Raw genomic sequence first — 27,166 nt, forward strand, 5'->3', positions numbered from 1 at the left:
ACTTTCTGATTAGGGGAGAAGACAAAAAACAGGGAATATCGACCACATCTAGAAATACTTATTATTCAAAAATGAACACACCTACATGTTCATGATGGGGAAATTACAATACAGCTCTTAGAGTGAGTCCCAGCTGTGAACTTTGAATTGTCTTGGCAGTGAGTAGACAGAGGATGGCACTGAGGTGCAGGGAGATGACTAATAGGAACACGTGGTATTTCTTGGCTACTGTGGAATCATGTGTGAGAATGCATCCGGCTACCAAAATCTCATGTTTCCTGGGGACCAGGAAAAACTCTTGTGACTGTAAATGTTGATGGTTCATTTTTCCTTAATACACTTCACAGATCAGAAGGTCAGTGAACCTAACAAATTCCTTGTTCCCTGTTGCAACCAATTTATTACATAATTTTGTGTGCTCCTGGGTGCACATCCTGATTCCCAAATAACATCCACAACAATTTTAGATGTTTATATTTTTGCCTTTTCAGATTTCAAGTTGGAGATTTTTCGGGTCATAATATGAAAATGTTGCTGATTTTGTTCCTCGTAATAATTTGTTCCCATGTTTCTGTGAACCAAGATTCTGGTAAGGAAAAAAAAAAGTGGAAATAATTTTTTTCCCTTTATTATCATTATAGAAAATAGATAATACGTGAGTTTGCCTTACTTGAAAGCTAAGGGTTTTGTTTTGCTTTGTTTTGATTTCAATGGTAGTGAGGGTGGAGGTAGTGGGTCAATTTCTTTTTGAGGTCATCCCGTTCCTTTGAAGATCATTCGTTTCTGGACCTTTTTCCTTGTTAACGATAGAAAGATCTGAGAGCTGTCATCTGTCCTCAGTTTCAACCCTGTTTAGGTCTTCTGGGAGGTTGCATGAAAATTATATTAATATTAGGTTTGGGCCTGGAAACTTAGAATGTCTCTTTCTAATTCATTTGTGCCAAAAGGTTGTCTTGGTTAAGTATCTAGATTTTGCTCCAATTTCAACTGTTAGTTTATTGTAAATAAAGTGCTCTTACCCTGGAGAGAAAGCTCCATAGTTACTGTCTACTATCCGTCAGCAATCTATACCCAGTGGACTTAAAGTCAAAATACTGGCCCACCCTTCACCACCTCTTCTACTTCTTAAATAATTGGTTCTTGTACTAATAGTTCATGTTCAGAGCCAGCTTTCTCAAGGACTTTGACATTGGAAGCAAATTTTGCAAAGAAATAAGCTAGACATTGCTCTGCAAATGTCTTCCTTTGATGTCCCAGTGGGCCTTAAGCTTTTAAAGGAGAGCCAATGTTTCTTCCCCAACCATTTCAAGGTTCAGACATAGTTATGAGCCTAATTAGAACCTGAATCACCTCATGTGCCAGACATCTGCATTGCCTATCCCTACATGAACAGAAAGGTCACCATTAGTCACAAGTCAAGCCCTCCTGGGCTAGCTTCACTGACAGTTCTCACAGGGGTTCCAGCTTCCTCATGGAGGAAGGTGTTGACTCACCCCAAATTATTTCTTCCCTTGAGCTGCTGCTGGCTATCTAATCATGAAAGGAATTCAGACTGGTTGGAATTAGGTTATTTAAAAGACAATAAAAAATGATTTTATCTGCTATGCCTCGATTAGACAGCTACAAACAGAATGAACAGGTGTGCCAAAACTTGTTTCCTAGCAATGATAGAAAGGAAAAGGTTGAAGTTATTTGACTTCGATTAGAATTTATCCAGTAGCCATTTCAGATCATTAAAATCTTAGCGTGAGGAAGTAACTTAGATATTTTCTAGTTGAATCTACTTATTTTAAAGGAGAGAAAACTGAGGCCTAAGTGTGTTGAGTGGCTTGATGGAGCTTGTAGAGTTAGCTGATAAGTCAGGGTTTTCACAACTTGTTCACTTACAATTTATTTTCTCAAACACATACACATACACACACACACACACACACACACACACACCACTTTCCTCCCTTCCCTGGATGAGGGTAGTGAGAGTTCTGAGTCCAAACCAGCAGACTCTTAGTAAACAACATTTAGTGTTTGAACCTAGTGGTTCTTTCACATAAAAATATAATTCTGGATATCTAGCATTGAATCTAGCATTAAATGGAGTTTTAAAAGTTCAGCAAAGTATTTTATTATATAAAACATAATTATAATGGAAACTAAAACTATATATAATCCCTTCTCTAGCCTCAGATGTATTGGTACCATCACATTTTACATATGTGAGAATATGTTTACCAATTATAATGCTCACTCATCTGATCCATCAAAAAATACTGTAAGTAACTTTAAAATAGATTAAGGCAATCCCATATTTTTATGATGTGTAGGTATTTTTCAAACTTCATCAATTTGACACTTTGGAATATAAAACTAATATGTTTATAAGTTAATCAGATCATGAGTAGCATTGCTTAAATGAGAATCACCATGAAGGCCGATCTTTCAGATACCATTCAAACCAATTCAGAGGAGTTTGATTCTCAATTAAAATTTTTATTCTCCTGATATAAATCAAGGTCAAATTCTGAAAGTGAAAAAAAAATTACAAGTACAAGAGATTATCCACTAAAGTTATAAAAACCCATGATTTTTTACTTCTCAAAATTTACCTATTTCTAATTAACTAATTTATTACAAAAGCGATGCTTAATTTTGTGATCAGTTTAAATGAGAGGCTATATAAAATAGACCAAGAAACAAATATTTCTTTTTCTTTAGAGAATGCAGTTTTAGGCTATTATTTTCAGTTTACTAGGAAGATATTTAAACAATAAATAAAAGAAGAAAGTAAGTTTTTCCCTATATAGTTGAAAGTATATAATATGGCAGTAAATTTTTGGTGTTTTTGCTCTGTTTTTATGTTTGTGGTTTTGTAGGCCCTGAGTATGCAGATGTCGTGTTTCTGGTGGACAGCTCTGATCACCTGGGAATTAAGTCCTTTCCTCTGGTAAAAATGTTCATCAACAAAATGATCACCAGTCTCCCCATAGAGGCCAGCAAGTACCGCGTGGCCCTGGCCCAGTACAGTGACAAGCTCCACGATGAATTCCACCTGAACACGTTCAAGAGCAGGAACCCCATATTGAACCACCTCAAGAAGAATTTCAGGTTCATTGGCGGGTCCCTGCGGATAGGAAACGCTCTGCAGGAGGCTCACAGGACCTATTTCTCTGCACCTGCAGATGGAAGAGACAAGAAAGAGTTTCCCCCAATTTTGGTGGTCCTGGCTTCGGCTGAGTCTGAGGATGAGGTGGAAGAGGCTGCAAAGGCCCTGCAGAAAGATGGGGTAAAAGTCATCTCTGTGGGGATGGAGAAAGCTTCCGAGGAAAACCTGAAGGCCATGGCCACGGCTCAGTTTCATTTCAACCTTCGGACGGTCAGAGACCTCAGCAAGTTTTCCCAAAACATGACGCAGATCATCAAGGAGGCAGCAAAGCACGAGGCAGGAGCAGCCGATGATACCCACGTAGAAGGTGGGCTTAGGATGCACATGCAGGATGATGATAAAATACTTTTGAAAAATCAAAGTGGGGAGACGATTGAAACTCTGTGAACATCCCCATCCCCCCAATAGGCTACATTCTCAAATATGAAATATCTATGTGTTCGCGAGGGTCCAATAATTATGGCCATTTTAAATCCAATGAACCCCACAAGCCTTGGTTTTCCATGTTTCACTTATCCATAGTACATATCATCACAGACTTCTTAAAATTTAGGGACACCTTCTTCTGCTACCTAGCTTACCTCTCTGAGTTATCTCCCTGGGCTTTAGTTGCTGTGTAGTTTTATTACTGGTTCATTCAAAAGGTAAATTTGCCTCTAAAGAAATATTTGACTCCTGAAGCCACGTAACATAATGACAGAATGTTAGACTAGAAACAATTTCCGCTGATCCAAACCCCCTTTTCTGCAGAAAGGAACCTTCAGGTGTCCTTAGAAGTGATGCAGCCTGGCCCAGGGCCAGACTGCAGTCTGAAGTCAGAGCTAGGTGAGGTCCCCTGACTCCTAGCCCATGCGGTTTCAGCCCAACACTGCTTCCCTCCTGCTGCTCTGCTCTGAACTAGCTTTCCTGTGTTCTGCACCACAGCCAGCCTGCTGTCTTGGTCTGTCCTCTTGTACTAATGTATTGACAAGAATGGCCAAGAGTTTATGGGCATCATTCAGGTGAGGGTCAGAGAAGGACCAGTACAAAACTATTTGCTCAAAGTGTACGTGTTCAAATACGTGATACAGGAAACACATTATTCCTGGTTAAATAAATCAATTTGAATGAGATGACATATATAACTACCTATTGATAATAGAGAATGCTTGTCTTCTAATCTTTGAAAATATGAATCCTTATTACTAGCATCTTTCCCAGATGAAATAACTGATAGTGCAATTGCTCTTCTGTTACCATCCTGGAGGAATATTTGGACTACAATTGTTGATTGTAAGTGATGGTGCTTAAAGGATTTTAATATGATAGCAATAGCTACTATTCTTTGAATGAGTCTTATGTACCAGGCCCCATGGTAAGTATATTATCTCATTTAGTCCCCATAACAACTCTATGAGATAAATACTATTATTATCTTCATCTTAGATATGAGGAAATTGAAGCTGGGAGTTTAGTGAAGATGCAGTATTTGAATCCAGGCCCCTCTGATCTCAGCTTCATAATCATGCTGTATACTTCCTTCTTTCTTTGAGTGTGTAACCTAGCTCTAACGTACGTTCTCCATGCCTCTTAGCTCAGCAGAGGTGTTAAAGCTCCCACTAAAACTGCTTATTCCTTCCTTGCCCACACAGTTTGCCAAGGCCCTTCTGTGGCTGACGTTGTGTTCCTGTTGGATGTGTCAATCAACGGCAGCCAGGAGAACTTTGACTATCTTAAAGAGTTCCTGGAAGAAAGCATATCTGCCCTCGACATAAAGGAAAATTGCATGAGGGTTGGCCTCGTGGCCTATAGCGAAGAGACAAAGGTGATAAATTCGCTAAGCATGGGCATAAATAAGTCAGAGGTTCTCCAGCACATACAGAACCTCTCTCCCCAGGCTGGGAAGGCCTACACTGGAGCTGCCATCAAAAAGATCAGGAAGGAAGTCTTCAGGGCACAGAATGGCAGTCGGAAGAATCAGGGGGTGCCCCAGATAGCAGTGCTGGTGACCCACAGAGCTTCAGAAGACAACGTGACAAAGGCAGCTGTTGACCTCCGGCGCCAGGGCGTGACTATCTTCACCCTGGGCATAGAGGGGGCCAGTGACGCCCAGCTGGAAAAGATAGCATCTCACCCTGCCGAGCAGTTTATCTCCAAACTGAAGACCTTCTCTGACCTGGCAGCTCACAACCAGACGTTTCTGAAGAAGCTGCGGAAGCAAATAACACACAGAGTCTCTGTCTTGTCCGAGAGAACCGAAACCCTCAAATCCGGTAAAGACTTTTGCTGAGAGAAGGGTTGCTCAGATGCTTTTTCTTTTTTCTTGTCTTTTTGAGTCTTTCAGCTATTATATATACAAAGGGGACTGGCAGGACAGGTGGCAGGTGGGGAGAATAAATTCCTAATTTTTTACGTTAGCTTGATAATATGAAGTCCAGTTTGGGGAGAATCAAAGCTGTGAAGGTGTTGGCATGAGGATAAGGAATTTCCCTTTTTACTTCCTCTTTTGTGCATCTTTAAGTGGATTCATTTCTCATATACCTTCCTTTGTGATTTTTCCTCCCTTCTCTTTTTTCTGTCTCTCCTTTGCCTTTCACATTCCCCTGCCCTTTCCTTTATTTTTTAATTCTTTTTGTACTTTTCTCTCCATACTCTTCTTCCCTTATCCCCAATTCCAATTTAGAAAATAAACAGGAAGTACGATTTGGATGGAGGGCAAAGTATTTGCATGATGTGTTGTGAAGTACCATTCTAGTATCTGCGAGTTTAGGGAGAGAGACAGAGGGCAATGTATTTTATGTGTCTCATAGAGACACACGCATGCTATGTAAGTGTTTTTATGGATGTCTATACCTATATATGTATACATTCTTCAACAATTATTTATAGCATGTCTTACACAGATAAGTTCACTGACAATACCCCCAGTTTAGTAAATTCAGTAGGAGTGGCTGAGAAGTAATAAAGGCTCCTCTAAGAAAGGGAGCTCATACATCCACAATATTCAGTTAAATACCTTCTCCATTTCACAACACATCACTGATTGCTAAGCATTTATTTACTGATGGGAGAACTAAAAAAGCTTCAAGTTTTTCTTATCTTTTACTATAGGTTGAGTATTCTTTATCCAACATGTTTGGAAACAAAAATATTTCAGATATCAGATTTTTTTTCAGATTTTGGAATATTTGCACATATTTAACAGTTGAGCATCCCTAATCCGAAAACCTGGAATTCAAACTGCTCCAGTGAGCATTTCCTCTGAGCATCATGTCAGTACTCAAAATGTTTTAGATTTTGGAGTGTTTCAGATTTTATATTAGGAATATATATCCAGATTTACCCTGATTCATGGCAGAGAATTAGGGTAGTGATCTTAAACTGTCGGAAGCAATTTATTTGGCTCAGCTGATGCTAAGACTGCCCCCTTTTCAGCTAGTAAAGCATGTCTTTTAAGCCTAAAAGCTGTTTTGCATTTTTTCTGTCTGAGGAAGTTCTTATTTGTTTTCTTCCTATGTGCTCCATTTCTCCTGTACACTTGCCCCAAATACCACACTTGACTTTTTGCTTCCATTCTAGGTTGTGTAGACACTGAGGAAGCAGACATCTATCTGCTCATTGATGGCTCAGGGAGCACGCAGGCCACAGACTTCCAGGAAATGAAGACCTTCCTGTCAGACGTGGTGGGCATGTTCAACATCGCCCCCGACAAGGTGCGGGTGGGGGCCGTTCAGTATGCCGATAGCTGGGATTTGGAATTTGAGATCAATAAATACTCTAACAAGAATGATTTGGGAAAGGCCATTGAGAACATCAGGCAGATGGGTGGGAACACAAACACAGGTGCAGCCCTGAATTTCACACTCAAACTGCTGCAAAAAGCAAAGCAGCAGCGAGGAAACAAAGTGCCATGTCACCTTGTCGTGCTGACGAAAGGCATGTCCAAGGACGACATCTTGGAACCTGTGAACAGACTGAGAGAAGAGCACATCCGTGTTCATGCTATTGGAGTGAAGGAAGCCAACCAAACGCAGCTGCGAGCGCTGGCAGGCGAGGAGAAGAGAGTGTACTATGTGCATGACTTTGACACTTTGAAAGACATCAGAAACCAAGTCGTGCAAGAAATCTGTGCCGAGGAAGGTGAGAGAAATGGTGGCTTCACCTGTTGGCTTTAGCTCACAAATTGCCTTCCTGGCAATATTTGACCATTGCTGGTTTAGAGAAACAACATAAATCTCAAAGCTGAGGTTTGTTGACTTGTGTAACTATGTCTGTTCTCCAGAACAAAACTGAGAGCCCATTATAACGTTGTTCTAATTAATATCTGAAGCATAAGAAAGATATCTGAAGGCATGCTCCCTAATACGCATTACTTAGCTTCCTCCCACAAATCCCTGCGAGAATAGATAAATGATTAGTTACCACATGTGTAATTAGATCAAATGATTGCAGGTTTTAAGGGGTATTTTGGGTTTATTTAAATTTCTTTTTTATAAAATTTAATGAAATATTTTAGAGCTATATCAGTGGTTTTCTGCCTGGGGTGATTTTGTCCCCCCCCCGCCCCCCCGCCGCCCAGAGAGAATTTGGCAATGTCTACAGACATTTTTGTTTGTCATAACATAGAGTGCCGCTGGCATCTAATGGGTAGAGGTCAGGGATACTGCTAAACACCTAACAGTATCCTACAATGCACAGACTGCCTACCATAATAAAAATGATCCAGCCCCAAATGTCCACAGGGCTGGAGTTGAGAAACCCTGAGTTATATATTTAAGCAAATTACCAAATAACAAATAGAAGATTCTCACTTTTATTTCCTTCAGTGACTTATTTACGTACTAATAATCTTCACTAAGCACACAGTTAACATCAATACAAAATTATTTGTGTTTTGGATTTTCCTATTTACTCTTAATTTTTTTACATGTAAATAACTTAAATAAACATCCCGATGTCTCCTATGCAGCCTGCAAAGAGATGAAAGCCGACATCATGTTTCTGGTGGATAGTTCTGGCAGTATAGGACTTGAAAACTTCGGCAAAATGAAAACATTTATGAAAAACCTGGTGACTAAATCTCAGATTGGGGCAGATCGGGTGCAAATTGGCGTCGTCCAGTTCAGTGACATCAACAAAGAGGAGTTTCAACTCAACAGATTCATGTCCCAAAGTGAAATCTCAAATGCAATAGACCGAATGCCTCACATTGGAGAAACCACCATGACCGGTAGTGCCCTAACATTTGTGTCTCAGTACTTCAGTCCGGCCAAGGGAGCCCGGCCCAATGTCAGGAAGTTTCTCATCCTCATCACGGATGGCGAAGCTCATGACATAGTAAAGGACCCAGCAGTAGCACTTCGGCAAGAAGGCATAATTATCTACTCTGTGGGAGTGTTTGGCTCCAATGTCACCCAGCTTGAGGAGATCAGCGGGAGGCCGGACATGGTATTTTATGTTGAGAATTTTGACATCCTGCAGCACATTGAAGATGACCTTGTTTTTGGAATATGCAGCCCCCGTGAAGGTAGGTATGGGCACACTCACTAGCAGGACTGTACAAATACCCGTTTGGATATGTCTATGTTAGCAATTATTTCTTAAATAGATTCCTGTCTGAATGTTGTAAACTTTTCTTTAATTGAAATGTTTATCCTTGTTGCTTTGACCTGTTGAATTAGACAATAGGGAATAATTTTGACCCACCTAAGTTCGTTCCCATTTGTAGACAAATAGCCCTAGAGTGATAAATCCTCCATTTAAGAAAAATAGTGTCATACCAGCTCTTAAATCAGGTTCCCTAGAAACAGACACTGAGTCAGGGGCTCTGGTGGAAGTTATTTATTGAGGAGGAGTTTTCAGAAGGGGAGTAAGGAAAGCAGGATAGAAAGTGGGTGGGAGTTAAGCAAGAAGGTCATACTCGCTGGGGTCTAGTTTCATCCTGATCTTGTGGGGGAGCTCTGGAGCATGAATTATCCCACGGAGTTGGTTCTACCTTGTGGCAAGGGGCTCCGCCTTGTGTACCTTGTGTCACTGGGCTGCGCGTGGGCTGCTGAGGCAGGCGATAGAGGCGCATAACGTCCTGGGCAAGGTGGCTCCCCTGTAGCCTAGAATCAACTATATATGGGTTTTTGTTTAATTTTTTGCAATTTCTAAAGACTGATATTTGCATCAAATGAGATACTGTTTGTGATAACATTTAGATATTTATTAAATCTTATAAAGGAGAACTATAGTAAGAGAACTTGAGCAATGGATGCTTCAAAGAAAGTAACTGGCATATCCCCACCTTCTTCCAGTGAAACTGCAGAGTAACGGAAGTGACCAAGCAAAAGACCAGCAAATATAAGGGGTTGATTATACTGTGAACCATAGGGCTTAGTGACAGAGGCATTCTGAAAAGTCTCTATGAAGAAGATGTATCTTAATGGGTTTTTAAGGGAGGTGAGGAACATTGTTCTCTTATTCAAATAATAGTTCTATTCAGCTTCCACTAGAAGGTTTGATGGTCATGGTCTGTGTTTTGTAGAAAGAGTACACCTGTTTTGTATTCCCTGGTAATTCCACCCAGAATAAATATGAACTCTTTGAAGGATTCCAACATTAAGCAATCTATTCCCCCGTCCCCTGGGTAATCCAAGGAGGCTTCACAGGCAGCTGAAGGCCAGAGGGCCATAATTCTTTCTTTAGTGGAGCCAGCCTTTCTTGGGAATTTGGTTTATGGTGCTGTACACATGGCTTCCATGTGGGGTAAGTACATTGGCTCTTGATTTTTCAACAGCTCTATGCATAGCCAGCAAGTGGCTGGAAAAAGAGATAATGGGGGTGTGTGTGGGGTTACTTTCTCACAATTCCAGTTCTCAAGAATGGATGAGTTAACATTTGGATCATAACTTTCTAAGGCCTGTAGAGAAAATGTGCTACATAAGGACTAAATAAGTGTCTTACAATTCCATTTCTCCAGAATGAATGAGCTAGCATTTGAAACACTGTGCCTTTAGACGGAACATGCTACACATGGATTAAGCATTAATTAGGTCTTTCCTGCTTTACTTTTCCACAGCATTGGCCTCAGGTTTAAAAAGTTGATAAGAACGTCATGCTAGGACAACTTGATTGAGCCAAGTGAGAAATGGGCTTATTTCTATAATGAGGACAAATAATGAAAGTAGATAATGTTTCAAGAAAGTCAAGAAGGGAGAAAATATAATCTTGCAAAGTCAGCAATTGTGGAGCCATAAAAAATTATATAGTGTTGCCAAATTCGTTTTCATTGGGTTGTTTCTCCAAGGTTTATCTTAAGAATGAAATCTCAAGATCTCTCTGGTTTAAGAAAAAAGGCAAATTCGTATAAATAAAAGCACATGTAGAAGGAACCATTTTTGTAGGAAAATTTACACAGAATTGTGATTTTTCTTTTTCTAGTCTAAAGGTTTTTGAAATTTTATTCCTAATGAGCCTGTGATTATGAAGTCATCCCCTCCCACCACCTGCAGTACACTTTACTTTACACCTGCCTTGTCCTAAAATCTCACCTAAGCGAGTATGTGTATTGTCTCTATCCAGAGAATTGACATTCTAAGGTACAGCATGATCCCATGGAGAGAAAACACCAGCAGTTTTAAAGAAAGGTTGGGGAATCTCCCAACTATTCAAAGCTAATCTCATATTGTTTCCCTTTCTCTTCCTCTTTTAGAATGCAAGCGGATTGAAGTTTTGGATGTTGTGTTTGTAATCGATAGCTCTGGCAGCATCGACTATCATGAATATAATATCATGAAGGACTTTATGATTGGCTTAGTGAAAAAAGCCAATGTTGGCAAGAATCAGGTCCGGTTTGGGGCTATGAAGTATGCTGATGACCCAGAGGTGCTGTTTTATTTGGATGACTTTGGCACAAAATCAGAGGTGATTTCAGTGCTCCAGAATGACCAGCCCATAGGGGGCAACACCTATACTGCGGAGGCACTAGGCGTCTCTGACCACATGTTCACTGAAGCCCGAGGCAGCCGCCTGCACAGGGGGGTCCCACAAGTCCTCATTGTCATCACCGATGGGGAATCCCATGATGCTGATAAGCTCAATGCCACAGCGAGGGCTTTGCGGGACAAAGGCATCCTTGTGTTGGCTGTGGGGATTGCTGGCGCCAATCCCGTGGAGCTGTTAGCCATGGCAGGATCAAGTGACAAGTACTTCTTTGTGGAGACTTTTGGAGGCCTAAAGGGGATATTTTCAGATGTGTCGGATAGTGTCTGTAACTCTTCAAAAGTAGGTAAGGTTTATCAATTAATTAAGTCTTCCCTAATTATTAGCAGAGAGCCAAATGAGAGAGAGACCAAAGCAACAGCCCTCAGGAGCAAGTTTTGCAGAGAGGAGAGGAGGAGGAACCCTTCCTGTTTCATAGGACTTCTTACTTTATAGAATCTCAGGGTTGAAAGACCTCAAGGATATTTTGACAACATTCTGACTCACTTCTTCCTAAACTCTACTAATGCTGGGGAGTCACCAGTTCTGAACAGGCTTTATTGATTAAAACACAAATTTGCATACATGCTTTTCCACTCCCTAATTCTTCTTCCTCCTCTTTATGCAAGACATCAAATTCTCCTAAGAACCAGCTTTCACAGCCTGAAGTCTCCTTTTCTTTAGGCCTCGGTCCCCCATTTCTTCACTTATTTCTGTTATGGTACAAGTTCATTTAAAACGTGGAGCCCAGTGTTAAATACTCTCTTCCAGCCTCAGACATTTTCAAGACAGAGCACAGTGTGACTTCCTTTGCCCTGGCTGCTGTGCTCCTGTTCTGGCAGCTGGAGAGCACATCGTTGTGTTTACTTGTGCATGCATGCGTGTTTGTGTATGTATTCTTTATCATTCATCATTCATTTATTCAGCTGCCATTTTACATTTTTGATTCATAGAGAGATTATGCTCTATTAAGTTTCCTTAGTATTTTTCCCAAGATGTATTTTACTAAAAACACTGAGTATTTTTATTAGATGAATTGCTATTAATCCACAATTCCAACATCTTGGTGTATTCTTTTTAAAAATCATTTAGCTTTTCTGATTTTCATATGCCTTGCCTCTTTAGAATGCACCAACTATCTTTCCCTTTCACAAAATTAACAAAATCTTTCTGGGTCTTATTGAAAACTGGGACAAATCCTCTTTGTGGCCAATGCCTAAAATTTGATCTGTCCTTCTCAAGTCCACTGTAGAAGTTGGCATTTCACTTTTATATTAAAAGTTCTCCTTTGGGCAGAAAACAGTACTCCTTTTCCTTTATTTGAAACTAAAACAAAGGAATTTAATGAGTTAACCAATCTCTGGATAATCTATTAACCATATACAAACATATGTATATGTACACACACATATATATTTTATCTCTCCTTTGCTTATCTGGACTATGGGAATCTCAGACACTTTAAATCTTTTCTGAGACTGCAATAAAAATTAATTAGGTTAGGTCAGTGGTGGGATCGCTGGGGAATTCAAGGAAATGCTAATGCTTACCAGAAAGCATCCCTTAGGACACATGAGTATGTGCCAAGCATAACTCATTCATTGGCGATGGTTTCTTATGTTCATTTTGTTTTGTATTTGCTGTGTTCACACAAGGGAAGCATCTCTAACTATACTACATTGTTCAAAAATGTTTTTCTCAGGTAGATATTTTTGCCTATATACACCAGATAAAAGGCTGATAAAGAGGAAAAACAATTATATATAACCAGAGCCATGGTTTTAAAACCCGCCCTGAATTTGCCCTAATATGTCAGAAAAATATTTATTGACCCAATGGGCCCAGGAGGCCAAGTCAATAATACAGAATATCTGTTTCTGTTTGAATCTCTAAATGGATGTGTGTTATTTTGTTTTTTCTTGCTGTGCTGCTACTATTAGTGAGTTTTCTTTTTCTTTTTTTTTAATTAATTTTATTTTAACATTTACTTGTACATATTATGGCAGATAGTGTGTCATCTGTATATGTGTGTATACTGCACAATGATTCATTTAGGGTAGATAGCATAGTTTTGTCACTGGGTTCTCTAGAAGCCTTAGGACTAGACTGCAGACGAGAACAAGATTTCTGTGACCCTATCCCCAGTTCTCTGGCATCTCAGAAAAGAAAATGGCATAAAACCGAATGGTCAAGCCAAGAGAAGCATAAAAGGATGTGTGAGTGGATCACACCTAGTGCTGCCTTTATGAACTGATCATTTGTTTTTATGTCCTCTCCAATTAATGTGGCTACAGGGTAACCTAAGAGGAGAAACCACTTTCAGAAATATTGTTTCTACCAGTAAAGGGCCACAAAAAATGATGACATTGTGTAAGGTTGAATATACTAATTATCCTGATTTGAGCATCACATATTGCACACAGGTATTGATATTCAACGCTGTACCCCACAGATATATACAATCAATTTTATTTCAATAAAAAAAAAATAGAGATATCATTTCTATTTAGCTGCAAACATTTAATCTACTCTTGGTGGGTTCAAGAAAGAATAACAATTTTTTGTTCTCTTCTTTGTAGATTGTGAAATTGAAAAAGTAGATCTTGTTTTCCTCATGGATGGTTCAAATAGCATTCATCCGAGTGACTTCAAGAAGATGAAGGACTTTTTGGCTTCTGTCGTTCAGGACTTTGATGTCAGCCTCAACAGAGTGCACATAGGAGCGGCCCAGTTTAGCCACACCTATCGGCCGGAGTTTGCACTGGGAACTTCAATTGGTGAAAAGGAGGTGTCATCTCAGATTGAAAGCATCCAGCAGATCTTTGGAAACACACACATTGGGGCTGCGCTCCGGCAGGTGGGGCACTACTTCCGGCCAGACATGGGCAGCAGGATCAATGCAGGCACCCCACAGGTGTTGCTGGTCCTCACAGATGGCAAGTCCCAAGACGAGGTGGCTCAGGCCGCTGAAGACCTGAGACACAAAGGTATCGAAATCTACTCCGTGGGCATCGGGGATGTGGACGACCAGCAGCTCATCCAGATCACCGGGAATGCAGATAAAAAACTGATGGTGCATAACTTTGACGAACTGAAAAAGATCAAAAAAAGGATTGTTCGTAACATCTGTACCTCGAGGGGCGAGAGCAGTGAGTATTTAATGAGCTCTTCGTTTTTATTGCACTCACTGTTTTCACTGACATTTTCCTCAAGCTTTATTTTCATCCCCTGGGGCGGTGGGGAGAATTTAGATTTGTGCCTCTGGATTTGCAATTGAACTTTTCACAGTTAGCAAGTATTTTTTGTGATGTGTAGATCGAGAAACAGGGTGTTTGAGATCCTGTGTCTTTTCCTCAGTCCCTGCTGGGGGAGCATGCCCTCCTGAATGGGAATGCCTCCATCTCGGATGGTGTAAGGACTAGGCCATTGCTTATGATCTGGCTGGCTCCAGAGGTTGGAGAACATGTCTCAAAGAAATAAACTATTTCCTGGATTTTGGTTGCGTGGCAGTATGCCTGTGGGGCTGCCAAGTGCTGTAGTACAGGTGGGTAGGGAACATCCCTAGAGGTTCATATCTTTATATGAAACTTTGCCACAGAAGTTAGTAAATATCTTGTTTTAATAGCACATTTCCAACAGATGGAAGTGTCGTGAAGAAAGGGTAACTTTTTCCTATTATAAAGGTATCCTATGGGTTAACTGTGGTTCTGCATAACTACCCATGGTGAACATTAACCCCAGCTTTCCACCAAGGAAAGGAAAGCTACCAAGTTATCAGGAGGCAGCTCTAGAGACAGATGGCCTGGCTACAAGTCCCTGCTCGACAGCCACTTTTTTCTTGGGCAAGTTGCTTAACTTCCCTAAAGCTTAATTTTCTCATCTATGAAATGTGAACGATAGTAGCACCTAACTCAGAGGATCATCGTGAGGATTAAATGAGAAAATGCATATTAAAACATTACTTTGAACAAGCATGACACCTGGGATATAATTATAAAGTCACTTCATTTTTGTCTACCACTGACCCATTAAATTTATTCATGGGGCTAGCTCTTCCCCTGTCCCTAGTCACTTTCAGGAAATAAATTAACATGCTCTTGGTGATTAATATATTCATCCTAGTGTAACTATTAAAACTTTAAACTTCATTCAAGGTTACTCAACTTTTCCAGCCTGCTATTCCAGTCAGACTTTTCCAGCCTGCCATGAGGCTGGCATCTCACCTGTCATTCCCCACCTTCCACTGCTACCCTCTGCTCCCAGGCCCTGCCCCCATCTTGCTAACCATAGTCTCTGGCCTCTCCAGAATAGGCTGGAAAAGGGAAAAGAGCTGATGAGGTACAGAAAAGTTTGTATTTGATGGCACTTGTCAGGAGGTGGTTTTCTCTGATGGCAGCCCATGTCTAAAGCTGGGTCCATTCATGAGTCCTTCAAAAATTCTTCATCCTGCTGTCCTTTATCTCTGCCCCCACAAAAGCACACTTGTCCAGGGATCTCTCAACCACAGTTCCTATGAGGAAGGTGAGTATATCTCAGTTCCAGATAGTCCCTTATGCCTTCCTCAGCCTCTAGGCATCTGGCGATGCCTCCAGCTTGATTCTGCTGAGGGATCTCTGTCCCCTTTAGGTAGTCTTCTTGGATGGGAGATCAGAGGAGCCCACAACTGCTCTTTCTTACACTTGGCCATATCAGCTCCATGGGAGACAGTAACATGTCAATTACCACAATAAACACTGAAAATTACAGCCCTTCAAAATGGCTGCCCCTCCTTTGCAGGGAGAGTAGCATGCCATCTCGTGTCTCATTCTTTAGATTTCCAGGCATAAATTACCTCAAGTTCTTTCTTAAAGCCCCTCTCTTGCCTTAGAGAGGAAATTACCTCCCCTTCTTGTATATGTGTGTGTATGTGTACACGTAGAGAGAAAGCTCACAGTGCATCAACAGCTCTCTCCAAAAATGTTCTTCTGAACTCCAGTCCCAAACCCTCTATAAGACCCAATGTGTAGGTTGAAGGTTAAGAGTCCTGTAGTTGATTAGCGACTAATGTCTTTGTAAATCCTGCTTCATGATTTCCCCATACTTTCAAATGTGTCTGATTGCCTCAGCCAAACCTTCTACATTAATATCCTGTTTCACATGAAATGCCCATTTCCAACTATTAGGCAGAAGATTGTCTTGGAAACATCTAGTTTCTGCTTGAGAGCGTGAAAGAAAACCATGTGGAATGTCAAAAACAGGAGTATAAACTCCAAGTAGCAAGTGAGTTGTCTTCAAAGGAAACAGTCATGAATGCAAAAAAAAAAAAAAGAAAAGAAAATTAATAAATAAGAAAAGTACTCTATATTAAGATAAACTTGAAGTCATTACTCTAGCAAGCAAGAATGTGTGGCCTTTGTAGCCAAGCTGTGAGCCGAGGATTGATGAGGCTGGAATGAATGCTGATAAAGCTTCAAAGGCATGTGCAAATATATTAGGGGATGCCAGTTCTTCTTAAACTATAAATCCTGAAATCAAGGAAATCAGACAGTAGCTTGGTGTGACTCAAAGCAAACTGGACTTGGAGCCTGAATATCTGCTGTGCTTATTAAAACAGTGTAACTTTGGAGAAGTCATTACCCTTTCTGAGTCTTAGTTTTCTCGTTCGTAAAGCTCAGTCATCTCTGAGAGTTTCTCTAATTGCACACTCTGGTTCAATATTTGTGAAAGGAAGGTCGGCTGCATGGAGATATGAGGGAAGTGACTAGGTATCAATACTTTTTGAGCATTTACCAAGCCTGGTGCTCTAAGCACTTTAAATGCATTATCTCCTTTAGTTTTCCCAATACCCTATGTGGTTTGCATTTTTATTTTCATCTATAAATGTGGAAACTGGGGCTCAAAGGAATATTGACAGTCTGATCTAGATCATACAGGAAGTAACAGGCTAAGCACATTTGGAAACCTACGTATGTCTGACCCAATCTCTCCCCTCACCCCTTTTTTGATTAAATTAAGCTATTTCCTTGACATAGTTGTTGTGTATGTTATCTGATGTTGACATCGTAAAGAACTAGTGTCTAAGTGTTGTGCTTCATCAGCTAATAGCTGGAGCTTATTAAGTCATCATGGGTTTATAGCTTTGTAAAGATATAAAAACAAAGATGAATCTTTGTTTATATCTTGTTCCCACAAGCTGCTGCTTCCTAAGGAAACCACTTACTGATAAACTGTCACTTCCAACAGCACAGTCTAGTAGCAGAACTAGTAACCTGTGTGACCTGTTATCATTGGTAACAGGAAGTGGTGAAATAAGATGGTTCAGCATATGGACTCCAGATAAGCCTGGATCTAAATCCCAAGTGTGAGCTCCACAGTTATAACTGGAACAGCTCAGTCAAGCTTCTCTAACTCACTATTTCCTCTCCTGCAAAATGAGTATTATTAAGACTTTCTACTTATGCTTTGTTTTATAGGGACCAGTGAGATAATGAATGGGAAGTGCATGGTGAATGTTCAGTAGTCATGATTGTAGCATGTCACAGAGGGTGCCTTACAGTAATACTATACATGCAAATATATGGAGTGATGGGGTTAGTTCACAGAAGGACAATTTACCAAAAGTTCCTTTGTTTAGGAACTTGAATATTTTAGCAACATTTCAGAGCTATATTCAAATTTCATGTCTCAATGTATACCAAATTCTCCTAAGTAACTAAATTCCAAATTCTGTTTTCTTACCTTCATCAATGCTGATTTTTCTGATTTTTCTTTGAGCCTGGCTACTCTGTCCACTTAGAGGAGACTTCAGGCAATTTTCAGGTTGTGAAAATCTGCCGTTTTTGCCATGGAGTCATGATTAGGTGGCAAAAGAATCAGAAGCACCTCTCGTCTTTTGCATCTATAATCATGCTGATTTTTCTGATTTTTCTTTGAGCCTGGCTACTCTGTCCACTTAGAGGAGACTTCAGGCAATTTTCAGGTTGTGAAAATCTGCTGTTTTGGGCATGGAGTCATGATTAGGTGGCAAAAGAATCAGAAGCACCTCTCGTCTTTTGCATCTATAATCATGGATAGATGGATCAAAAAGGAGATTAAGCAAAAAGCCAGTCTGATTAGAATGAAGTAAGAGAAGACCTTTGGATTTGATTCAGGGAATATGAGAAATATTAAGGAAAAAAGACAGTCATTTCCAACTGTTCCTGATAAGGAGCTCTTTATGTTCCTGTCCTAACTGGGTTCTCTAGAAAGTAGAACTTGAAGCAAAGTTTACGTGCAAATACTTTATTGGGCGTGCAATCCCAGGGAAGCAAGAGGCAGTGGAAGGGAAGTGTTGCAGGAAGGGAGGAAAAGTAGACACAAGGTCACAAAATGTGACCAAGCTAGCCGCAGCTTCTGAGGAGAGCATAACTGGTACACTGGTCATGCAGAACATCGCCAGAGGCCCTGTAGAAACACTGCATGGACCAGGCCAGCAGGGGGAGTAAAGGAGGATTTATCTGCCAATTCCTCCCCATCTCCTGCCTCTCATTAGTCAGAGTTGACCCACAGAGAGTTAACTCTCACACCAGTGAGTTGTATTGTCCAGCCCCTCTGGAAAACTGCTGGGGAAACCAGATCCAGTAGCCTCTGTGTACTGCCTCTGGGGCCCGAAGTGGTGGAGGAGCCAGAGCCTGCAGGACTTCCTGCATGTGGGCATCAGAGCCACTGTGGCCCTTCTGCAGTGGGCACGGTGGAGGCCATGGGGAAGCCTGGCTCTCACCCCTGCAGGGTTAGGAGACCAGACAATGGTGGCAGCCTGGGCTCCCCAGTGGACAAATGTCCAAGTCTTGGGCAGGAGGAAGGAAGCAAATCTGGGAAGTATATCAACTGGGTCTCTTACAGTACTTAACTGTATTTTCTAGTTCATCCTTTCTCTTTTTTCATCTAAGACACCCCTTCTTTCAGAGTTCTCTAACATAATTCTCTCCTATTCCAGCTCATAACTGCTAACAGCTCCACTTTCTCCTTTAAAGTATTTTCTTAAGAATCTCGGTCTTCTTATGAATATGTCCTACCCTCTTGACAGTATTTCTTAGTACTAAGAATCTGCCATCATTGACTCCAATTAAGGGCTTTCTTTATAAATCAGATAATCAGAATCAGCTTTGGGGCCTGGCAGGGAACCATGAAATGGCAACTGTCTAGTTCAATTCACTCTTTTCTGTTCTTTTGTATTTTTATTTTGAAATATATAATCCCCTTATTTTTTTAGACAAGAAAATTAATGCCCAGAGAGGTTAAGAGATTTACAAAAAGTTGTTCAGCAGTAACAGAGTCATGACCAGCACACAACTGAAACTGAACTGTCTTCCCACTCAAAGACCTTCTCTACCCCCAGGCGTCCGCGCTGCTATTTGGAAGACCACTCAGAGGCTCAAAATTCTGCTTTTATTTCTTTTTTTTACTGTACTCTGTAGCCAGTCTTGTGGATTACCATCTTAATTTTCCTTTCTTTTGTTGCACTTTTTCTATTTCCACTCCTATTATCTTAATTTAATTCTTCATTATTTCTTTTTGGAAATCCAATTTTAGCCTTCTCCCTAGTTCACTTCCAACTATTCCTACCTCTGGTTAATTCAAATCACCATTGGCTGATTCACTCTAAAGCACGACCTCTATCGTGGGAAGACTTTAGTTCCAAAACCCTGAAGGGCTTCTGATGTAAGGGCAGGTGTCGCAGTGGAGTTATCAAGGCCATTCATGAGAGCTCACTGGATCAGTGTGTTCCTGTCTCTCTACTTGTACTTAGACACATGGCTGCTGGACTTGTTCCTCAAATTCCATTCCTTTGATCATGTTATTTTGGAATCATTTGTCATTTGAATTAAACAAACACTAGGAACTTATTTAGGTAGAATTTGAACTTTCACCAATCTAAACAAAAAGTTAAAATACTCAATTTTTGTAGGGAATAGTCCCTAGGGTCACTTAATGTCATCTTGGCATTTCTGCCCTTGTTTGTTTTTTTACAAGTTTTCCTTGAAGGCAGTTATGTATCTCGGTTACTGACTGGTTTTCTGTTCAGAGGTTAAAATAATGTTCACCCAAGACACAGATTGTTTGTTTTTTTACAAGTTTTCCTTGAAGGCAGTTATATATATCTCGGTTACTGACTGGTTTTCTGTTCAGAGGTTAAAATAATGTTCACCCAAGACACAGATATGAGAAGATTCAAAAGGAATTTTGGAAAGGACGTATTCTGATCCTTCTTTCTGACTAGTTTCATTCTCTTTGTCTCACTTTCCGAATGTCCAAGAAGAGATTTTCAATAAAGTAAAATAAGAAAACCAGCCTTTCAGATTTTTGATAACATGTTAATTTACTATGAATCTCTCGGTGAAAAGTGATTTCCAAAAAAGATGCTTTTTCCTCACGTAACTCTTCTCATTAAAAATGATTTAAGTGACCAGTTCTTGTTTTAATAATTGAAATTGACATTTTGTTTGAAAGACTTGCAAATGTCCAACTGTCCATGTGTCTAGCAGGAAGTGTAGACAGGAATTTGCTCACACAACAAGTATCTCAAAAACTGCTGATCTAAACAAAGCAGATTAAAAATCATTCCTTATTTTACAAAGCAAGCTGTCTGTTGAGTTTGCTAAAAAAAAAAAAAATAGTTGAAGTTTTCAGCCAAATTAAAAATTCTTGAAAGAAAAGTGTATGTGTCATATGACTTTATCCTTTTCTAATTATCTGCTTTTAGGAAGCTCAGCTTAAAATACCAAGCCGCTAAAAAAATTTTAAAAATGAAATAAATGAAATAAAAATTTTAAAAAGATACAACAATTACAATATTACATTGAACTTCCAAAAGGAGAGAACAGAACTGAGATTACAATGGGTGGGAAAGGGGGAGGAGGGAGGGGAGGTTAGTGGGAAATTGGTAAAGGGCCACGAAAAATGATTATATTGTGTAATGTTGAATATACTAATTATCCTGATTTGAGCATCACATATGAACACACAAATACATTTCTACTTCATAGGAAATCAATCTATGGTAAAAAAAAAAAAATTCATTATGGCACATGAAAGACTAAAGGGACACAGACTTGAAATCTTAAAATAGAGCACATGTTTTTATCTGTTACATCTCAATATTCGTTACTCAAAATGTATATATTTTTTAATTTAAACATAACCGATTGTACATATCTGTGGGGTACAGCATTGTATATCAACACCTGTGTTCAATATGTGATGCTCAGATCAGGATAATTAGTATATTCAACATTACACAATGTCATTATTTTTAAAAAAATATTTCATAGAAGGAACACAATTCCCTTTCATGACTCAAGTCAAGGAGTGCATGTCTTGGTAATAGAACAAGGGCATCATTTTCATGAAGAAGGTTCATTATTCCTTTACTGTACCCTACAGATATGTACAATCAATTATGTTTAAATAAAAAAAAAAAAAATCCCCTTCTAGTTTCTCCAATGCTTAAATTTTCCCGGAGTTAATAAGGATAAGAGCAAAGAAATTTAAATGCTATACCTCTTTAAGTAATGCTAGAACCCCAAATGGCAGTGTCCTTGGCTTCCTGAAGGGCCGAGCTCCTCAAGACACCACTACCTTTGAATATGGATAATTTGGTTCTCAGTCTCTTCACTTGTAGTTCTTAAACCAAGCAAGATCTCAAAGGATCTCTGGGATTTTTTATTTTTGCTTTTACTTTTTCTTTTCTGAGTGGATGTCTAAGACAAAAAGAGGAATCAGAGACCCTTTTCAGAAAGATAAATCATCAAAACCATTCCTTAGGCAAGTCCTTTGTGATTTACTTTTTTCAAATGACTTTCCCTATTCATATGTATTTACATTTCCCTTATAATTATTATAATTTAATATTTGTTGAATGACCTCAAGTGACAAGTAGCATGATATGCATTTCTGATTTTAGTCTATTAACATTTCCACAATGTACTTTAGAGATATTTAAGTGACTCCACGTGGCTTTTTCAACAGCTACAATAAAATCTTTTAGAACTTTAACTGTTATAGAATCATCCATATTTTATACCAGCTAAAAAAATAATAATGTACACTTACAGTTATACAGATTATAAAAGAGTGATTCCAAGCCCCTTCCCTTACTCACTCATGCCCTTCCTTGTTTTCCAACTTTATAACTGGAGTAGAAATATGAACTCCAAGTCCTTTAATTCAGACATGGCATCTAAATCAAATAAAGGTGTTCCTTGACTTAATAAGATATGCTTTTCCCTTGAATCCTAGACTGTTTCATGGATGTTGTGGTGGGATTTGATGTCTCAACTCAGCAGAAAGAGCAGACTTTGCTCGAAGGTCAGCCTTGGATAGAAACCTACCTTCAAGACATCTTACGTGCCATCAGCTCCCTCAATGGGGTAAGCTGTGAGGTGGGCACGGAGACTCAGGTTAGTGTGGCTTTCCAAGTGACAAATGCCATGGAAAAATATTCTCCCAAGTTTGAGATCTACAGTGAAAACATACTGAACAGGTTGAAGAATGTAACAGTTAAAGGACCATCTCTTCTCAACGCAAATCTCTTGAGTTCTCTATGGGGTGCATTTCAGAACAAATCGGCTGCTCGAGGAAAGGTAACAAGATTTTATTTTATTTGTTGGTCTGCAGTTGCAATGAACTCCTTTTATTCATTTTTCTTTTTTGGCTCCTTTTGTAGGTGGTCCTTTTATTTTCAGATGGATTGGATGATGATATTGAAAAACTTGAACAAAAGTCTGATGAACTTAGAAAAGAAGGTACTGAGCACGGGGGAAGAGTGAGAAAGGCGTGCTTGTTAACTTTGTAATCTCAAAACTCACCTCTGGCGCTTAAATTTCCAGGCATTCAAATAATCCTGGATTTGACAATCTCGCTACTGCGTATGCACTTGGCAGAGCAAATGACCTTTCAGAACATCTTGACATCTACTTTTTTCCTCCTGCCCTATGTGTATGAAACAGTACTGAATACAAAGAAGCACGCTTTGTCTCGTTTTACTGTATTTCTTCCTCCTAACCTCTTCTGGAGAATATTCCTTTCTCCCTTGCTCCACGTTTTCTAATATTGCTACTTCTTTAACAGAAGTGTCAGCAAAAATGAACTGTATATTTCTCCTTGACCAAGAAATGGGACAGTTGGGATTTTTTTCTTCTAACATTCTTAAAGTTTCCAGAGTTGCAAATGTTGGCATGTTTACTCATGTTTGGGGGCTTTTTCTAATCAGTTCCTTCCTTCAGACCACAGATGAATCAACCATGGTGTTTATGAGTTTTTAAAACTCTGGCACCAGGCTTTTGGCTTTTGGAACCAATGGCCAGTCTGATTTACCATCAGTTCCTATTAAAATATGGATCAGTAGAAGCAAAATGCATCCATGTGTTCTGTTTTGACCAGGAATAGAAATACTCTCCTGTAAGTGTGTGCTGTTGCTGCCCCACCCAGATCCCCTTTACTGGCAGATTCATTTACCTTCCAGCTGCTGTGAGTGTAGACTGCTAACAGCTCACAGCTATCTCCTCTGGAGAATTGCCCTTGGCCAGTGGGAGCCACCTCACCTGAAAGGTCACTCTCCACCCACCCCTGGGCAACAGAGTACAGAGTTGGGCTTTTGCCTCTAAATGACACCAGTGTTGTGGTGCAATTTATGCTCCAGTGATCTCTGCAATCAGGCTAAAGCTGGACTCCAGCTGAGACACTGTCTTGATCAGCTCCTTACCCTGCCCTATCCTGCTTCCCTCACCCCTTTCTTCTGAGAGTATTTCCTCTAGAGGTTGTGTGCATTCAAATCCCTATTTCAGGCTCTGCTTCTAGGGAGCCTGACTTAAGACATCCATCTCTCAGGTTACCTAATAGAAGCTGACTAGACTTTGTCTTTTCTGTTTGGTTCTCTCTCCTTGATCTTAAACAAATTGCAAAGTTCTCTGAATTTACGGCTGGAAAGTAAGAGTTTTTATTTTACCCTTTATTTGCTAAAGCTGCCTTCTCTTTATTCTCTTAAGTCTTGGCCTTTGTTTATGAGCTATTATAGATTTTTTTTCTTTCTTTCTTTCTCTTTTTATTTTATTTTATCATTACACATGTAAACATTTTATTTTTTCATAATAGATATTTTAATTAAAACCCAGAACAAGACCCTAGAGTGTTCAGTTTGGTAGGGTACTTTTGTTTCTTTAATTTTAGCTTTTCTTTTGTGGGGAAGAGGTATATCTCTTGCAGGCAACATTAGTTTTTTCCAGGCAGTGCTTTGGAATACCCAGAATTCTAAGACCAATCCTCTTTCTTCCACCTCCCAATGAAAAATTAGTAAATTAGTATCAACTTCAGAAGCTAGATTTTGAATGATATTGTCAGAAATTCAGAATCTTTGAATGTAAAAGATAAAGGAATGATGGCCATAATGTTCTTTGAAAAGTGTCAAACGGCTCTCATTAGGGCCAAGGAATTCCTCTAGCCCTGGCTTCCCATATTTATACAGACATGATTTCACTTGATGCTGGGCTCTATGATCTGTTGACCTAAGAGAACCTCCTTAATTTGAGGCCAGGTATCTATACATTTAAATTATGCAATCACCACTGAAGAAGAGGAGACAAGGAGAAAAGGATCCTTGAGTGATTTCACTTGATGCTGGGCTCTATGATCTGTTGACCTAAGAGAACCTCCTTAATTTGAGGCCAGGTATATATACATTTAAATTATGCAATCACCACTGAAGAAGAGGAGACAAGGAGAAAAGGATCCTTGNTTGTTTGTTTTTTTACAAGTTTTCCTTGAAGGCAGTTATATATATCTCGGTTACTGACTGGTTTTCTGTTCAGAGGTTAAAATAATGTTCACCCAAGACACAGATATGAGAAGATTCAAAAGGAATTTTGGAAAGGACGTATTCTGATCCTTCTTTCTGACTAGTTTCATTCTCTTTGTCTCACTTTCCGAATGTCCAAGAAGAGATTTTCAATAAAGTAAAATAAGAAAACCAGCCTTTCAGATTTTTGATAACATGTTAATTTACTATGAATCTCTTGGTGAAAAGTGATTTCCAAAAAAGATGCTTTTTCCTCACGTAACTCTTCTCATTAAAAATGATTTAAGTGACCAGTTCTTGTTTTAATAATTGAAATTGACATTTTGTTTGAAAGACTTGCAAATGTCCAACTGTCCATGTGTCTAGCAGGAAGTGTAGACAGGAATTTGCTCACACAACAAGTATCTCAAAAACTGCTGATCTAAACAAAGCAGATTAAAAATCATTCCTTATTTTACAAAGCAAGCTGTCTGTTGAGTTTGCTAAAAAAAAAAAAAATAGTTGAAGTTTTCAGCCAAATTAAAAATTCTTGAAAGAAAAGTGTATGTGTCATATGACTTTATCCTTTTCTAATTATCTGCTTTTAGGAAGCTCAGCTTAAAATACCAAGCCGCTAAAAAAATTTTAAAAATGAAATAAATGAAATAAAAATTTTAAAAAGAATTTTAAAAAGATACAACAATTACAATATTACATTGAACTTCCAAAAGGAGAGAACAGAACTGAGATTACAATGGGTGGGAAAGGGGGAGGAGGGAGGGGAGGTTAGTGGGAAATTGGTAAAGGGCCCCGAAAAATGATTATATTGTGTAACGTTGAATATACTAATTATCCTGATTTGAGCATCACATATTGCACACAGGTATGGATATTCAATGCTGTACCCTACAGATATGTACAATCAATTATGTTTAAATAAAAAAAAAAAAAATCCCCTTCTAGTTTCTCCAATGCTTAAATTTTCCCGGAGTTAATAAGGATAAGAGCAAAGAAATTTAAATGCTATACCTCTTTAAGTAATGCTAGAACCCCAAATGGCAGTGTCCTTGGCTTCCTGAAGGGCCGAGCTCCTCAAGACACCACTACCTTTGAATATGGATAATTTGGTTCTCAGTCTCTTCACTTGTAGTTCTTAAACCAAGCAAGATCTCAAAGGATCTCTGGGATTTTTTATTTTTGCTTTTACTTTTTCTTTTCTGAGTGGATGTCTAAGACAAAAAGAGGAATCAGAGACCCTTTTCAGAAAGATAAATCATCAAAACCATTCCTTAGGCAAGTCCTTTGTGATTTACTTTTTTCAAATGACTTTCCCTATTCATATGTATTTACATTTCCCTTATAATTATTATAATTTAATATTTGTTGAATGACCTCAAGTGACAAGTAGCATGATATGCATTTCTGATTTTAGTCTATTAACATTTCCACAATGTACTTTAGAGATATTTAAGTGACTCCACGTGGCTTTTTCAACAGCTACAATAAAATCTTTTAGAACTTTAACTGTTATAGAATCATCCATATTTTATACCAGCTAAAAAAATAATAATGTACACTTACAGTTATACAGATTATAAAAGAGTGATTCCAAGCCCCTTCCCTTACTCACTCATGCCCTTCCTTGTTTTCCAACTTTATAACTGGAGTAGAAATATGAACTCCAAGTCCTTTAATTCAGACATGGCATCTAAATCAAATAAAGGTGTTCCTTGACTTAATAAGATATGCTTTTCCCTTGAATCCTAGACTGTTTCATGGATGTTGTGGTGGGATTTGATGTCTCAACTCAGCAGAAAGAGCAGACTTTGCTCGAAGGTCAGCCTTGGATAGAAACCTACCTTCAAGACATCTTACGTGCCATCAGCTCCCTCAATGGGGTAAGCTGTGAGGTGGGCACGGAGACTCAGGTTAGTGTGGCTTTCCAAGTGACAAATGCCATGGAAAAATATTCTCCCAAGTTTGAGATCTACAGTGAAAACATACTGAACAGGTTGAAGAATGTAACAGTTAAAGGACCATCTCTTCTCAACGCAAATCTCTTGAGTTCTCTATGGGGTGCATTTCAGAACAAATCGGCTGCTCGAGGAAAGGTAACAAGATTTTATTTTATTTGTTGGTCTGCAGTTGCAATGAACTCCTTTTATTCATTTTTCTTTTTTGGCTCCTTTTGTAGGTGGTCCTTTTATTTTCAGATGGATTGGATGATGATATTGAAAAACTTGAACAAAAGTCTGATGAACTTAGAAAAGAAG

General features: G+C 39.3%; 1 protein-coding gene across 1 annotated transcript; it reads left to right on the plus strand.

The window, feature by feature from the left end:
* Positions 1–497: 497 nt before the first annotated feature.
* On the plus strand, positions 498–27,166 carry LOC103603732 (collagen alpha-6(VI) chain-like; the record flags this gene model as incomplete). Its single annotated transcript, XM_008588308.1, has 11 exons — positions 498–589; positions 2,871–3,467; positions 4,792–5,412; positions 6,719–7,279; positions 8,109–8,666; positions 10,836–11,411; positions 13,684–14,253; positions 22,361–22,704; positions 22,788–22,886; positions 26,705–27,004; positions 27,088–27,166. Coding segments are annotated over exons 1-11 (4,372 nt in total), but the record flags the coding sequence as incomplete, so codon positions are not given.

The sequence above is a fragment of the Galeopterus variegatus genome, unplaced genomic scaffold, assembly GCF_000696425.1.
Source record: "Galeopterus variegatus unplaced genomic scaffold, G_variegatus-3.0.2 Scaffold4767, whole genome shotgun sequence".
Classification (NCBI taxonomy): Eukaryota; Metazoa; Chordata; class Mammalia; order Dermoptera; family Cynocephalidae; genus Galeopterus; species Galeopterus variegatus.